General features: G+C 47.0%; 1 protein-coding gene across 1 annotated transcript; it reads right to left on the reverse strand.

Annotated features, from left to right (window-relative positions):
* Nucleotides 1-10806: 10806 nt before the first annotated feature.
* Nucleotides 10807-12033, reverse strand: LOC125525616 (protein trichome birefringence-like 19). Its single transcript, XM_048690629.1, has one exon. The coding sequence runs from the start codon at nt 12025-12027 to the stop codon at nt 10807-10809; it is 1221 nt and encodes a 406-aa protein (XP_048546586.1). The 5' UTR covers nt 12028-12033.
* Nucleotides 12034-18433: the final 6400 nt, after the last annotated feature.

Below are 18433 nucleotides of genomic sequence, written 5' to 3' on the forward strand. Positions count from 1 at the left end.
TCTTTTATCGGTCAGACCGCATAACAACATACGTTGTTCCCTTTGTCATCGGTATGTTACTTGCCCGAGATTCGATCGTCGGTATCTCAATACCTAGTTCAATCTCGTTACCGGCAAGTCTCTTTACTCGTTCCGTAATACATCATCTCACAACTAACTCATTAGTTGCAATGCTTGCAAGGCTTATGTGATGTGCATTACCGAGAGGGCCCAGAGATACCTCTCCGACAATCGGAGTGACAAATCCTAATCTCGAAATACGCCAACCCAACATCTACCTTTGGAGACACCTGTAGAGCACCTTTATAATCACCCAGTTACGTTGTGACGTTTGGTAGCACACAAAGTGTTCCTCCGGCAAATGGGAGTTGCATAATCTCATAGTCATAGGAACATGTATAAGTCATGAAGAAAACAATAGCAACATACTAAACGATCGGGTGCTAAGCTAATGGAATGGGTCATGTCAATCAGATCATTCACCTAATGATGTGATCCCGTTAATCAAATAACAACTCTTTGTCCATGGTTAGGAAATATAACCATCTTTGATTAACGAGCTAGTCTAGTAGAGGCATACTAGTGACACTCTGTTTGTCTATGTATTCACACATGTATTATGTTTCCGGTTAATACAATTCTAGCATGAATAATAAACATTTATCATGATATAAGGAAATAAATAATAACTTTATTATTGCATCTAGGGCATATTTCCTTCAGTCTTCCACTTGCACTAGAGTCAATAATCTAGATTACACAGTAATGATTCTAACACCCATGGAGCCTTGGTGCTGATCATGTTTTACCCGTGGAAGTGGCTTAGTCAATGGGTCAGCTACATTCAGATCCGTATGTATCTTGCAAATCTCTATGTCTCCCACCTGGACTAGATCCCGGATGGAATTGAAGCTTCTCTTGATGTGCTTGGTTCTCTTGTGAAATCTGGATTCCTTTGCCAAGGCAATTGCACCAGTATTGTCACAAAAGATTTTCATTGGACCCGATGCACTAGGTATGACACCTAGATCGGATATGAACTCCTTCATCCAGACTCCTTCATTTGCTGCTTCCGAAGCAGCTATGTATTCTGCTTCACACGTAGATCCCGCCACGACGCTTTGTTTAGAACTGCACCAACTGACAGCTCCACCGTTTAATGTAAACACGTATCCGGATTGCGATTTAGAATCGTCCGGATCAGTGTCAAAGCTTGCATCGACATAACCATTTACGATTAGTTCTTTGTCACCTCCATAAACGAGAAACATATCCTTAGTCCTTTTCAGGTATTTTCAGGATGTTCTTGACCGCTGTCCAGTGATCCACTCCTGGATTACTTTGGTACCTCCCTGCTAGACTTATAGCAAGGCACACATCAGGTCTGGTACACAGCATTGCATACATGATAGAGCCTATGGCTGAAGCATAGGGAACATCTTTCATTTTCTCTCTATCTTCTGTAGTGGTCGGGCATTGAGTCTGACTCAACTTCACACCTTGTAACACAGGCAAGAACCCTTTCTTTGCTTGATCCATTTTGAACTTCTTCAAAACTTTGTCAAGGTATGTGCTTTGTGAAAGTCCAATTAAGCATCTTGATCTATCTCTATAGATTTTAATGCCTGATATGTAAGCAGCTTCACCGAGGTCTTTCATTGAAAAACTCTTATTCAAGTATCCCTTTATGCTATCCAGAAATTCTATATCATTTCCAATTAGTAATATGTCATCCACATATAATATCAGAAATGCTACAGAGCTCCCACTCACTTTCTTGTAAATACAGGCTTCTCCAAAAGTCTGTATAAAACCAAATGCTTTGATCACACTATCAAAGTGTTTATTCCAACTCCGAGAGGCTTGCACCAGTCCATATATGGATCGCTGGAGCTTGCACACTTTGTTAGCTCCCTTTGGATCGACAAAACCTTCTGGTTGCATCATATACAACTCTTCTTCCAGAAATCCATTCAGGAATGCAGTTTTGACGTCCATCTGCCAAATTTCATAATCATAAAATGCGGCAATTGCTAACATGATTTGGACAGACTTAAGCATCGCTACGGGTGAGAAGGTCTCATCGTAGTCAATCCCTTGAACTTGCCGAAAACCTTTTGCGACAAGTCGAGCTTTGTAGACAGTAATATTACCGTCAGCGTCAGTCTTCTTCTTGAAGATCTATTTATTCTCAATCGCTTGCCGATCATCGGGCAAGTCAACCAAAGTCCATACTTTGTTCTCATACATGGATCCCATCTCAGATTTCATGGCTTCAAGCCATTTTGCAGAATCTGGGCTCACCATCGCTTCTTCATAGTTCGTAGGTTCATCATGATCTAGTAGCATGACTTCCAGAACAGGGTTACCGTACCACTCTGGTGCGGATCTCACTCTGGTTGATCTACGAGGTTCAGTAGTATCTTGTTTTGAAGTTTCATGATCATTATCATTAGCTTCCTCACTAATTGGTGTAGGTGTCACAGAAATAGGTTTCTGTGATGTACTACTTTCCAATAAGGGAGTAGGTACAGTTACCTCGTCAAGTTCTACTTTCCTCCCACTCACTTCTTTTGAGAGATACTCCTTCTCCAGAAAGTTTCCGAATTTAGCAACAAAAGTCTTGCCTTCGGATCTGTGATAGAAGGTGTATCCAATAGTTTCCTTTGGATATCCTATGAAGACACATTTCTCCGATTTGGGTTCGAGCTTATCAGGTTGAAGCTTTTTCACATAAGCATCGCAGCCCCAAACTTTCAGAAACGACAACTTTGGTTTCTTGCCAAACCACAGTTCATAAGGCATCGTCTCAACGGATTTTGATGGTGTGTCCGAACGTCGTAATCGCTGTGGTGTTCCGGGTGGCGTGAGTTGCGAAACTATTCCACATTGTTTCAAATGTACACCAAACTCGTAACTCAAATATTCTCCTCCACGATCAGATCGTAGGAATTTTATTTTCTTGTTACGATGATTTTCAACTTCACTCTGAAATTCTTTGAACTTTTCAAACGTTTCAGACTTGTGTTTCATTAAGTAGATATACCCATATCTGCTTAAGTCATCTGTGAAGGTGAGAAAATAACGATATCCGCCACGAGCCTCAACATTCATCGGTCCACATACATCTGTATGTATGATTTCCAACAAATCTGTTGCTCTCTCCATAGTACCGGAGAACGGTGTTTTTGTCATCTTACCCATAAGGCACGGTTCGCAAGTACCAAGTGATTCATAATCAAGTGGTTCCAAAAGCCCATCAGTATGGAGTTTCTTCATGCGCTTTATACCGATATGACCTAAATGGCAGTGCCACAAATAAGTTGCACTATCATTATCAACTCTGCATCTTTTGGTTTCAACACTATGAATATGTGCATCACTACTATCGAGATTTAATAAGAATAGACCACTCTTTAAAGGTGCATGACCATAAAAGATATTACTCATGTAAATAGAACAACCATTATTCTCTGATTTAAATGAATAACCGTCTCGCATCAAACAAGATCCAGATATAATGTTCATGCTTAACGCTGGCACCAAATAACAATTATTTAGGTCTAATATTAATCCCGAAGGTAGATGTAGAGGTAGCGTGCCGACTGCGATCACATCGACTTTGGAACCATTTCCCACGCGCATCGTCACCTCGTCCTTAGCCAATCTTCGCTTAATCTGTAGTCCCTATTTCGAGTTGCAAATATTAGCAACAGAACCAGTATCAAATACCCAGGTGCTACTGCGAGCATTAGTAAGGTACACATCAATAACATGTATATCACATATACCTTTGTTCACCTTGCCATCCTTCTTATCCGCCAAATACTTGAGGCAGTTCCGCTTCCAGTGACCAGTCTGCTTGCAGTAGAAGCACTCAGTTTCAGGCTTAGGTCCGGGTTTGGGTTTCTTCTCTTGAGTAGCAACTTGCTTGCTGTTCTTTTTGAAGTTCCCCTTCTTCTTCCCTTTGCCCTTTTTCTTGAAACTAGTGGTCTTGTTGACCATCAACACTTGATGCTCCTTCTTGATTTCTACCTCCGCAGCTTTCAGCATTGCGAAGAGCTCGGGAATAGTCTTATTCATCCCTTGCATATTATAGTTCATCACGAAGCTCTTGTAGCTTGGTGGCAGTGATTGGAGAATTCTATCAATGACGCAATCATCTGGAAGATTAACTCCCAATTGAATCAAGTGATTATTATACCCAGACATTTTGAGTATATGCTCACTGACAGAACTGTTCTCCTCCATCTTACAGCTATAGAACTTATTGGAGACTTCATATCTCTCAATCCGGGCATTTGCTTGAAATATTAACTTCAACTCCTGGAACATCTCATATGCTCCATGACGTTCAAAACGTCATTGAAGTCCCGATTCTAAGCCGTAAAGCATGGCACACTGAACTATCGAGTAGTCATCAGCTTTGCTCTGCCAGACGTTCATAACATCTGGTGTTGCTCCAGTAGCAGGCCTGGCACCCAGCGGTGCTTCCAGGACGTAATTCTTCTGTGCAGCAATGAGGATAATCCTCAAGTTACGGACCCAGTCCGTGTAATTGCTACCATCATCTTTCAACTTTGCTTTCTCAAGGAACCCATTAAAATTCAATGGAACAACAGCATGGGCCATCTATCTACAATCAAACATGAATAAGCAAGATACTATCAGGTACTAAGTTCATGATAAATTTAGGTTCAATTAATCATATTACTTAAAGAACTCCCACTTAGATAGACATACCTCTAATCCTCTAAGTGATTACGTGATCCAAATCAACTAAACCATGTCCGATCATCACGTGAGATGGAGTAGTTTCATTGGTGAACATCGCTATGTTGATCATATCTACTATATGATGCATGCTCGACCTTTCGGTCTCCGTGTTCCGAGGCCATATCTGTATATGCTTGGCTCGTCAAGTATAACCTGAGTATTCCGCGTGTGCAACTGTTTTGCACCCGTTGTATTTGAACATAGAGCCTATCACACCCGATCATCACGTGGTGTCTCAGCACGAAGAACTTTCTCAATGGTGCATATTCAGGGAGAACACTTCTTGATAATTAGTGAGAGATCATCTTATAATGCTACCGTCAATCAAAGCAAGATAAGATGCATAAAAGATAAACATCACATGCAATCAATATAAGTGATATGATATGGCCATCATCATCTTGTGCTTGTGATCTCCATCTTCGAAGCACCGTCGTGATCACCATCGTCACCAGCGCGACACCTTGATCTCCATCGTAGCATCGTTGTCGTCTCGCCAATCTTATGCTTCTACGACTATCGCTACCGCTTAGTGATAAAGTAAAGCATTACAGCGCGATTGCATTGCATACAATAAAGCGACAACCATATGGCTCCTGCCAGTTGCCGATAACTCGGTTACAAAACATGATCATCTCATACAATAAAATTTAGCATCATGTCTTGACCATATCACATCACAACATGCCCTGCAAAAACAAGTTAGACGTCCTCTACTTTGTTGTTGCCAGTTTTACGTGGCTGCTACGGGCTTAAGCAAGAACCAATCTTACCTACGCATCAAAACCACAATGATAGTTTGTCAAGTTGGTGCTGTTTTAACCTTCGCAAGGACCGGGCGTAGCCACACTCGGTTCAACTAAAGTTGGAGAAACTGTCACCCGCAGCCACCTTTGTGCAAAGCACGTCGGGAGAACCGGTCTCGCGTAAGCGTACGCGTAATGTCGGTCCGGGCCGCTTCGTCCAACAATACCGCCGAACCAAAAGTATGACATGCTGGTAAGCAGTATGACTTATATCGCCCACAACTCACTTGTGTTCTACTCGTGCAGATAACATCAACACATAAAACCTAGGCTCGGATGCCACTGTTGGGAAACGTAGTAATTTCAAAAATTTCCTACGCACACGCAAGATCATGGTGATGCATAGCAACGAGAGGGGAGAGTGTGATCTACGTACCCTTGTAGACCGACAGCGGAAGCGTTAGCACAACGCGGTTGATGTAGTCATACGTCTTCACGGCCCGACCGATCAAGCACCGAAACTACGGCACCTCCGAGTTCTAGCACACGTTCAGCTCGATGATGATCCCCGGACTCCGATCCAGCAAAGTGTCGGGGAAGAGTTCCGTCAGCACGACGGCGTGGTGATGATCTTGATGTACTACCGTCGCAGGGCTTCGCCTAAGCACCGCTACAATATTATCGAGGACTATGGTGGAAGGGGGCACCGCACACGGCTAAGAATATGATCACGTGGATCAACTTGTGTGTCTAGGGGTGCCCCCTGCCTCCATATATAAAGGATCAAAGGGGGGGTGCGGCCGGCCAGGAGAGGGCGTGCCAGGAGGAGTCCTACTCCCTCTGGGAGTAGGATTCCCCCCCTTTCCTAGTTGGAATAGGATTCGGGAGGGGGGAAAGAGGAGAGAGAGAGGGAAGGGGGGGGGCGCCGGCCCCCTCTCCTTGTCCTATTCGGACTAGGGGGAGGGAGGGGCGCGCGGCCCAGCCCTGGCCACCTCTCCTCTCTTCCACTAAAGCCCACTAAGGCCCATATACCTCCCGGGGGTTCCGGTAACCTCCCGGTACTCCGGTAAAATCCCGATTTCACCCGGAACACTTCCGATATCCAAATATAGGCTTCCAATATATCAATCTTTATGTCTCGACCATTTCGAGACTCCTCGTCATGTCCGTGATCACATTCGGGACTCCGAACAAACTTCGGTACATCAAAAGTCATAAACTCATAATATAACTGTCATCGAAACCTTAAGCGTGCAGACCCTACGGGTTCGAGAACAATGTAGACATGACCGAGACACGTCTCCAGTCAATAACCAATAGCGGAACCTGGATGCTCATATTGGCTCCTACATATTCTATGAAGATCTTTTATCGGTCAGACCGCATAACAACATACGTTGTTCCCTTTGTCATCGGTATGTTACTTGCCCGAGATTCGATCATCGGTATCTCAATACCTAGTTCAATCTCGTTACCGGCAAGTCTCTTTAATCGTTCCGTAATACATCATCTCACAACTAACTCATTAGTTGCAATGCTTGCAAGGCTTATGTGATGTGCATTACCGAGAGGGCCCAGAGATACCTCTCCGACAATCGGAGTGACAATTCCTAATCTCGAAATACACCAACCCAACATCTACCTTTGGAGACACCTGTAGAGCACCTTTATAATCACCCAATTACGTTGTGACGTTTGGTAGCACACAAAGTGTTCCTCCGGAAAACGGGAGTTGCATAATCTCATAGTCATAGGAACATGTATAAGTCATGAAGAAAGCAATAGCAACATACTAAACGATCGGGTGCTAAGCTAATGGAATGGGTCATGTCAATCAGATCATTCACCTAATGATGTGATCCCGTTAATCAAATAACAACTCTTTGTCCATGGTTAGGAAACATAACCATCTTTGATTAACGAGCTAGTCTAGTAGAGGCGTACTAGTGACACTCTGTTTGTCTATGTATTCACACATGTATTATGTTTCCGGTTAATACAATTCTAGCATGAACAATAAACATTTATCATGATATAAGGAAATAAATAATAACTTTATTATTGCCTCTAGGGCATATTTCCTTCAATTTCATCTACAGAGTCGCTGCAGCCTCACATATCTAAGCAGGACACAAACCATAACAAAATTCAAAAAAACATCAAAAAAGGAGCCGTCGGCAAGGGTCGGAATTTGCCACGTCTTTATGGTCATAAGACCAAAGAGATGTGGTAGACTGCCGACGGGACGCAGAAGAAACCCGCTGGCTGGGTAGAGCGGCCGCCGCTAGGTACTAGTCGCGTGCGTACAATAAACCGATCGATGATGAGAATGAATAGTTGGAGGTACATATTCAATCCGTCAAATTACCAAGCTACTAGCTAATTAGCAGTAATAATAGTTTTTTCGAGTGGGAAAGCCTCTCGGTGATTTATTGCTTTATCAATAGGGTTACATCGTGTAAAACATAAGGCAATAAAAAGGATGGTGGATCACCCTCCCAACTAAACTCTAACTGATTATCATAAGCGTGTTTTGCAAGTTGATGGGCCACCTGATTAGCTTCCCTAGGACAAAACTCAAAAGAGATACCATCAATCGTCTGGGCTTTCACAAAGCATTCCACCAAGGTTGCAGTATATGGACTGAACATATCGACCTCACCCTTGCATGCATTTATCAATTCCAGTGAGTCAGATTCAATGATAATATTTGTGCACCCCAACCTCTCGAGAAGCTCCAACCCCTTCAACATTTCGAAAGCTTCTGTTGAGGTAGCATCAAGAGTAGAGTTAAATAGACAAGCTGTACCAGCAACCGCTTCACCAATGCTATTTCGCAGGACAATCCCTATTGCACCTGTACCATTATCATGAAATGCACATCCGTATTTAGTTTGTAGCATCCGGGTCTAGGTTTTGTCCAAGATATTTCATGTGGTGCACTGGTGTGAGATGAAACTTCATAATTCGCAGTCAAAGCTTCGATTGCAAAAGCAGTTCTAGGGGGGCCTGCCACCGATTCCCCCTTAACCATCTCACGTCTTTGCCACCATGTGTACCAGCATGCAATGAGAATCGATTCCTGAAGTCCGACCCCCCCCCAGATGGGAGATCTCCAGGTAGGATGATACAAAATATACTCCAGAATTACCGAATCCAATCTATCCACAACCAGAGCATTATCAATTAATTCCTCGAGGCCAAGAGCATGCCAAACTTCCCGAGCACGATTACATGTGAATAGAAGGTGGCGAATATCTTCCGGGCCTCCTTTGCAAATCGGACAAATAGGCGCTACAGGAATGTGGCATGCAGCAAGAATAGCCTTTCCTGGGACAGTGCCATGTAGGGCTTTCCAAACAAAAAATCTAGATTTTACTAGGGACTGAAAGCTTCCATAAAATATCCCATACATGATTCGGGTTTGATCCTCCTGTTCCATTTTCTCCTCTTGTTCTGGTGCCAAACTGGTGCTCTCGTTCTGTGTAATAAGCAGACCGTACCGAGAAAGAGAAAGGACTTTGTTTTATGCCAAACCACAAAGTCCTCCTGCAAGTGTTCACTCAAAGGAATCATGAGAATATTCCGAGCATCAATAGGCATGAAGATCTCTCGAATAAGTGGTTCATCCCAGCAATGAGTATCTTGATCAATTAACTCATCGACATTCCAAAGAAGACACTGACCCCTTCTGGTAATTACTTTCATGGATGGACATTTTGGAATCTAATGGTCCCCCCAAATATTGATATTACTCCCAGACCCAACTCTCCAAATATGTCCCCTCCTGAAAGTTTGTAAACCTGCAATTATGCTTTGCCAAGTATAAGAGGAACCCTTCTTAGGGCCAGCATTTAAGAGCTTTCCGCCCAGATAGTATTTTGCTCTTAACACTTTAGCACACAACGAGTATGGTTTGTTCAAAAGCCGCCATGACTGTTTTGCGAGCTTGGCCATGTTAGAAGAATACAAATCACGGAATCCCATACCACCTAGCTTCTTCGGGATGCACATTTTCCACCAAGAAAACCAATGCATCTTTTTGTGATCATCTGAATCACCCCACCAGATGGCAGACATGGCATCATTGATTTCTTTACATAGTTTTTTGGGATCTTGAAAACAACCATGGCAAATATCGGGGTTGACTGAATTACTGATTTCAGAAGAATTTCCTTTGCCCCCATAGACAACAACTTCTCCTTCCATCCTTTAAGTCTCTCAATGATTCTTTCTAGCACATACACAAAACTCCCACTCTTATCTAGCCCAACCATAGAAGGTAAACCAAGGTACCTCTCAGAAATAGCTTCAGTGTAAATATTCAGTTCAGTGCAAATCTGTGCTTTCACATCGACATCTACATTAGGGCTGAAAAAACACTGCACTTCGCTTCACTAATTAGTTGGCCCGAATTTGCACAGTAATCTCTAGTACTTGTCTCAATGAGGTTGCATTAGTCATGCCAGCTTTCATGAGTATAAGGGAATCAGCAACAAAAAGTAAATGAGACACTGATGGTGCATTTCTGCACACCCGAATACCTTCAATGCCACGAACCTCCTCCTTTTGAGCCAAAGCACTAGATAAACCCTCTGCACATAGAAGAAACAAATAAGGTGAAACAGGATCCCCTGCCGAAGTCCCTTGCTTGGCACAAACATATATGTCTCTTGGTCATTAAACCTGGCCCTATATTTTACTGATTTTACACAAGCCATCAAAAGCTCAATGAACTCTTCATGAAAACTAAGTCTACTCATTGTTTTCTCCAGAAAGACCCATTCCACACGGTCATAGGCCTTGTGCATATCTACCTTCACTGCACAATACCCCACTTTTCCTTTCTTCTTATTCTTCATTGTATACATGTTACATGGACTCATAGGCAATAAGAATATTATCCGTGATTGATCTCCCAGGAACAAAAGTGCTTTGAACAGGTGCAATAATTTCATACTCTTCGGTCGAAAGGCAATCATCTTTGAGATGATTTTATACAAAACATTGCATAAATTGATGGGCTTATATTGGGATATATTTTCCAGATTATCCGCCTTAGGTATGAGCACTATAGTTGTATCATTCCATCCAGCTGGAATATTCTTTTCATTTGTTGCCTTTAAAACTTCAGACGTAAGAATATCACCTACAATATGCCAACATTTCTTGGAAAAAATAGCATGCGCCTTAGTGTCCCCAATGGAGAACAGAGCCTTTTTAACAGAGCAGTAATAATAGTTATTGGAGTACTATTCCATAAAAATGGTAATTGGAGTACTAGTTAACCGATCAGCATGTGAAGCAGCATGTCGTTGCACGCGTCCATGGCGCCGGGCAGGCACCAGTGTAGGCAGTCACGGGACACCCAGAACTTCTCCGGCTCCCACAGCCGGTACTTGCTCGGGTGGGCGTCCGGCCGCAGCGCCATGGCCTCCGTCGCGTCCATCAGCAGCATCCTCACCCCTTTGCCTCTCGCCGCAGCCTCTGCCGCCGCGAACTCCTCCACCTGTATCCGGCGCATCTCCTTCTGCTCCTCGTCCATCTCCCACTGACCACGCCGGAGAGGCCGCGTCCGGACGCAGTCGCCGTCCTCGCTCCGCGTCCCGTTCTCGTAGTGCGACGGTGAGATCGTCCGCACGATGACCGTCCTGGAGCGGCCGCCCGGCGCGCCCACGGCCGCGCGGAGCGCGCTCCGGAACGCCAGCCGCATGGAGTACCGGAGCGTGAGGTCGGTGACGTTGGGCGCGAGGCAGCCGCTGCACCCGACGAGGCGGCCGCGCTCGTAGAACACGGACGGCCGGTAGAACCAGCTGCCGGCGGAGACGACGACGTAGTCGAACATGCCGGCGTGGGCCGCCCATCCAGCGTCCGGCTCGTCCAGGTGGAGGCTCCACAGGCCCGCCCCGCTACGCGCCGGGCCGTCCCGGTCCGTCTCGACGGCGCGGACGAGGAACGGCGACCAGAAGTCGGCGACGGCGAAGCCGTGGCGCTCGTAGCGGTAGACGTAGCCCGCTTTGGTCCACGGCACGGGCCGCTCGGCCCGCGCCAGGAGGCACACGAGCGAGTGCATCTGGTTCCTGGCGAGCGAGTCGCCGACGAACGCCACGGATTTGCCCCTCATGGCGCCGAGGAAGCGCGCCGCGTCGAAGCGGGGCAGCTCGCACCCGTCCGGCCGCCACCGCCACCGCACGAACCCGAGGTCCGGCTTGCCGTACCGCATGCAGTCGTAGTGGCCGTGGATCACGGGGCACGTCTCGTTGGTGTATCGCGGCGCGCCCGGGTCGGGCACCCACTCGCCCTTGAATATGTCGCAGGACCCGTTGACGCCTCGTCCATGGCCGGTCATGCTCGGGAGCAACGGCGGCATCAGCGGCACGCGGCCGGGCAGGCTCATCGCCGCGAGGACCACAAGGCACGTCGTGAGGACGGCGGCGGGGAGCACACAGTGCCAGTGGCGGCTGTGATGGGCAATCGCCGGGAGCTTGACTCCATGAAACTCCATCGGTGTTAACACACGAACTACGAATCATGAGCGTTATGTTTATGATGTGTAGTATGAATCAGTATATTTATACGGATTCTTCTTTTGTGCTGCTTCATGAACATTCATCAGTGTCAGGTGGAAGTGGCACGTCGATGCGATACCATTGACAACGAAGACGGTGGTGACTAGTTAGCGCTGCACGGTACGTAATTGGCATGCAGCTTACACTTGTGATGGTGGATTCCACGTGACCTCGAGTGCTAAACAGGTGCGCCTGTACGAGGCCATGAGCACTGGCCGAACTGTAAACTGAGCTAGCGGTAGAGCTCCATTCTTTTTGACTGGCGTGTCGAGATGTAGGAACGGAAGTCGCCCACCATTCCAGACATTCGAGAATGAGCATTTTATTTCCAGATCTGTCACGCATATTCGTCTCCTACCTATCTTTAGGAGACGCCTCTGGTCCTCCAAACCTTGTATTTAATATATACTTGCCCTGAAGATCCCTCTCTCTTTCTTCTAACAGTATCAGGCTAACCGATCCAACCATAGCCGTCGCCCGCTGCTTTGGCTCCACGCAGCCCTCAGGATGGTCGACTTCCATGACTGTTGCCGGGGGTTGCGCCGCCCGTACCTAGGGTTCGTCCGCCGGTCATGTTGACCGGCTGTTCTAGAGAGTCTTTTTTTTCCGAGCCCTTGCTTCGGATTTTTTCGCTCTTTCGCCGGTCGTTTTCATCGCGTTTTCTTTTTGCTTTTTCAATCTATGCTTGATCGGTTTGCGTCGCCCACCGCCGCCGTCGACCCCCGCGCCTCTACTCCGACATTAGCATCGACTACACCGGCCGCTTCATCATCAACCGCACGGCAATGCTGGACGCGCCGCCCAAGGGACACCTTCATGCCTCACTGCCGGCCGCCCGCCCGCACGTTCTTCATCGCCTGTCCGTCTTCGCGCCATCACCCGGGACATCACCGACAACGTCGCCATCGACTTTGATATGTGCGTCGTCCCAGCCATGGCACATACAGCGGCGCCGTCGGTCTGATCAGCCGATCACGCACCTGTCTTCGCCAAGCCCGTCCCCGAGCACGCGCCTACTGTCGATCGAGCCACAGGTTGATGTCGCGTCGTCCCTTCCGACTACCGCGTCGCCGCTTGTGGTCGTCCCGTCGGCTGCCCCGACCCGCGCATCGCCCCGCCGACGCCCCTTTGGGCTGTCGCGTCGCAGCCCGCGGTCCACGCCGCCGCCCCGAGATCCTCTCGCTGGCTACCTCTATAGCCCGCCGCCGCCTCTGCGTTATCCCTTAGGGCTATCGCGCCGCGGCACATGGTCCACGCCGCCTCCCCTCGGGCCATCACCCCGGCTAGTGGTTCTCCATGCATGGCTGCCCCGATCTGTGGGCCGCCGCTACACCACCAATTCGGGCTGTAGCGCTGCGGCATGCAGTCACCGCTGCCGCCCGAGTCCGTCCCCGCGGTTGCACCGACCTGCGAGCCGCCGCTACACCACCTCTTCGGGCTATAGCGCTGCGCAACGCGGTCCCCGCCGACGCCTCGAGGTCTTCCCACCGTCGCCCCGACCTGCCAGCTGCCGCTGCGTCGCCCCTTCGGGCCGTAGTGTCACGGCCCGCGGTCCACACCGTCGTCCGCGCGCGTCGACTTCCCATGGTATGCGCCGCGCCGCCTCCCTTGGCGCGGGAACGCCACCGTCCGCGCCATTCTTCGTCACACTGTTGGGTTCCTCACCTACTTCGAGCACCGCCACCGTCGCCTTCAGGCCGCTGTCGCTGCTCTTCTTTGGCCGCCGCCGCTGCTACCCCTGTAGCCGCCCCCCGTCCACCCTCTTCGTCTTCGTCCAAGCACCAGCCCATCGCCAGTCGTCGTCGTCATCTACTCCGACAACCGCATGGGACATCGGCACCGCGTCGATTGGCGCCGCAACTTTTGTCGAGTCCTTCTTTCCTGGCCCCTCCGACTTCTCCGACATGGCGTACATCTCATGCAGGTCCCTCATCTACACATGCCCGGTGCTGGCAACACCGATGCGTGCCTTCGTCCACGACGTGTCCCCGGGCCTGGCAAGCTTGGTGCAACGCTTCATCAACTTCGACTTCGTCCGTCTACGCATGCCTGATGCCGGCAACACCAATGCGTGCATTCGTCGACGATGTGTTCCCGGGCTTGGCAAACCCGGCGCGACGCGTCGTCAACACCATTCTCCTTCCTGGCGCACCACTTCTTCGATACCACCGCGCCCATGAATAACTCGGCGTCTCCTTGCGCCCGCGGCTCCACTGTGACTCCCTCGACACCGGCTACCCCGACTCGATATCGACCATGGCGTTCTTCGCACGGATACCTTAACCATGGCTACACCACCCTACGCTCTCGGCTACATCGACATCGGTACAAAGGGTTATCATTCGCTTGAGCAACTCGTCGGCTTCCTCTACAGTCAACGCGTCCCGGACGCGACACCGTCCACGACGACGTTCCCGCTAGGATTGCGGGGGGATGTCAGTCCGTCGGCTGCTATTCTCTCCAGTCAGACCGTCTGCGTCGCTCCTGTTGTTCGCAACGCTACCTCTATGACTGTGGGGGGATGTTAGAGATATATTCGGGTTACATATGTTTGGTAGTCTAGGATTTGTAATTCATCTCCTACCTTATCTCTGGGAGAGGCGTCTTACGCTCCAAGCCTTGTACTCAATATATACTCGCCCTCGAGGCTCAATAATACATCCATCTGTTGGGGAACATAGTAATTTCAAAAAAATTCCTACGCACATGCAAGATCATGGTGATGCATAGCAACGAGAGGGGAGAGTGTTGTCCATGTACCCTCGTAGACCGAAAGCGGAAGCGTTATCACAACACGGTTGATGTAGTCGTACGTCTTCACGATCCGACCGATCAAGTACCGAACGCACGGCACCTCCGAGTTCAACACACGTTCAGCCCGATGACGTCCCTCGAACTCCGATCCAGCCGAGTGTTGAGGGAGAGTTTCGTCAGCACGACGGCGTGGTGACGATGTTGATGTTCTACCGACGTAGGGCTTCACCTAAGCACCACTACAATATTATCGAGGTGGACTATGGTGGAGGGGGGCACCGCACACGGCTAAGAGATCAAACAGATCAATTGTTGTCTCTTTGGGGTGCCCCCTGCCCCCGTATATAAAGGAGTGGAGGCGGGGGAGGGCCGGCCCTCTCTATGGCACGCCCTAGGGGAGTCCTACTCCCACCGGGAGTAGGATTCCCCCTTTCCTAGTAGAACTAGGAGCCCTTCCAAGTAGTAGGAGTAGGAGGGAAGGAAAGGGAAGGGAAAAGGAGAAGGAAGGAAGGGGGCGCCCCCCCTCCCTAGTCCAATTCGGACCAGCCCATGGGGAGGGGTGCGACCACCCTTTGAGGCCTTTCTCTCCTTTCCCGTATGGCCCATTAAGGCCCAATACAAATTCCCGTAACTCCCCGGTACTCCCGTAAATACCCGAATCACTCGGAACCTTTCCGATGTCCGAATATAGTTGTCCAATTTATCGATCTTTATGTCTCGACCATTTTGAGACTCCTCGTCATGTCCCTGATCTCATCCGGGACTCCGAACTCCTTCGGTACATCAAAACACATAAACTCATAATATAATCGTCATCGAAACTTTAAGCGTGCGGACCCTATGGGTTCGAGAACTATGTAGACATGACCGAGACATGTCTCCGGTCAATAACCAATAGCGGAACCTGGATGCTCATATTGGCTCCCACATATTCTACGAAGATCTTTATCGGTCAGACCGCATAACAACATACGTTGTTCCCTTTGTCATTGGTATGTTACTTGCCCGAGATTCGATCGTTGGTATCTTAATACCTAGTTTAATACCTAGTTCAATCTCGTTACCGGCAAGTCTCTTTACTTGTTCCGTAATACATCATCCCGCAACTAACTCATTAGTTGCAATGCTTGCAAGGCTTATAGTGATGTGCATTACCCAGTGGGCCCAGAGATACCTCTCCGACAATCAGAGTGACAAATCCTAATCTCGAAATACGCCAACCCAACAAGTACCATTGGAGACACCTGTAGAGCACCTTTATAATCACCCAGTTACGTTGTGACGTTTGGTGGTACACAAAGTGTTCCTCTGGTAAACGGGAGTTGCATAATCTCATAGTCATAGGAACATGTATAAGTCATGAAGAAAGCAATAGCAACAAACTAAACGATCAAGTGATAGCTAACGGAATGGGTCAAGTCAATCACATCATTCTCCTAATGATGTGATCCCGTTAATCAAATGAAAACTCATGTCTATGGTTAGGAAACATAACCATCTTTGATCAACGATCTAGTAAAGTAGAGGCATACTATTGACACTCTGTTTGTCTATGTATTCACACATGTATTATGTTTCCGGTTAATACAATTCTAGCATGAATAATAAACATTTATCATGAAATAAGGAAATAAATAATAACTTTATTATTGCCTCTAGGGCATATTTCCTTCAGTCTCCCACTTGCATTAGAGTCAATAATCTAGATCACATCGCCATGTGATTTAACATCAATAGTTCACATCACAATGTGATTAACACCCATAGTTCACATTGTCATGTGACTAACACCCAAAGGGTTTACTAGAGTCAATAATCTAGTTCACATCGCTATGTGATTAACACCCAAAGAGTACTAAGGTGTGATCATGTTTTGCTTGTGAGAGAAGTTTAGTCAACGGGTCTGCAACATTCAGATCCGTATGTATCTTGCAAATTTCTATGTCAACAATGCTCTGCACGGAGCTACTCTAGCTAATTGCTCCCACTTTCAATATGTATCCAGATTGAGACTTAGAGTCATCTGGATCAGTGTCAAAACTTGCATCGACGTAACCCTTTACGACGAACCTTTTGTCACCTCCATAATCGAGAAACATATCCTTATTCCACTAAGGATAATTTTGACCAATGTCCAGTGATCTACTCCTAGATCACTATTGTACTCCCTTGCCAAACAGGCAGGGTATACAATAGTCTGGTATACAGCATGGCATATTTATAGAACCTATGGCTGAGGCATAGGGAATGACTTTCATTCTCTCTCTATCTTCTGCCGTGGTCGGGTTTTGAGTCTTACTCAACTTCACACCTTTGTAACACAGGCAAGAACTCCTTCTTTGACTGTTCCATTTTGAACTACTTCAAAATCTTATCAAGGTATGTACTCATTGAAAAACTTATCAGCGTCTTGATCTATCTCTATAGATCTTGATGCTCAATATGTAAGCAGCTTCACCGAGGTCTTTCTTTTGAAAAACTCCTTTCAAACACTTCCTCTATGCTTTGCATAATAATTCTACATTATCTCCGATCAACATATGTCATTCACATATACTTATCAGAAATGTTGTAGTGCCCCCACTCACTTTCTTGTAAATACAGGCTTCACCGCAAGTCTGTATAAAACTATATGCTTTGATCAACTTATCGAAGCGTATATTCCAACTCCGAGATGCTTGCACCAGTCCATAGATGGATCGCTGGAGCTTGCATATTGTTACCACCTTTAGGATTGACAAAACTTTCTGGTTGCATCATATACCAACTCTTCTTTAATAAATCCATTAAGGAATGTAGTTTTGTTTATCCATTTGCCAGATTTCATAAAATGCGGCAATTGCTAACATGATTCGACAGACTTAAGCATAGATACGAGTGAGAAACTCTCATCGTAGTCAACACCTTGAACTTGTCGAAAACCTTTTTATGACAATTCCAGCTTTGTAGATAGTAACACTACTATCAGCGTCCGTCTTCCTCTTGAAGATCCATTTAATCTCAATGGCTCGCCGATCATTGGGCAAGTCAATCAAAGTCCATACTTTGTTCTCATACATGGATCTCATCTCAGATTTCATGGCCTCAAGCCATTTCGTGGAATCTGGGCTCATCATCGCTTCCTCATAGTTCGTAGGCTCGTCATGGTCAAGTAACATGACCTCCAGAACAGGATTATCGTACCACTCTGGTGTGGATCTCACTCTGGTTTACCTACGAGGTTCGGTAGTAACTTGATCTAAAGTTACATGATCATCATCATTAGCTTCCTCACTAATTGGTGTAGTAGTAACAGGAACAGATTTCTGTGATGAACTACTTTCCAATAAGGGAGAAGGTACAATTACCTATCAAGTTCTACTTTCCTCCCACTCACTTCTTTTGAGAAAACTCCTTCTCTAGAAAGATCCATTCTCAGCAACGAATGTCTTGCCTTTGGATCTGTGATAGAAGGTGTACCCAACTGTCTCCTTTGGGTATCCTATGAAGACACATTTCTCCGATTTTGGTTTGAGCTTATCATGATGAAACTTTTCCTTATAAGCATCGCAACCCCAAACTTTAAGAAACGAAAACTTTGGTTTCTTG

This window comes from Triticum urartu, chromosome 7, assembly GCF_003073215.2.
Source record: "Triticum urartu cultivar G1812 chromosome 7, Tu2.1, whole genome shotgun sequence".
Taxonomy (NCBI): domain Eukaryota; kingdom Viridiplantae; phylum Streptophyta; class Magnoliopsida; order Poales; family Poaceae; genus Triticum; species Triticum urartu.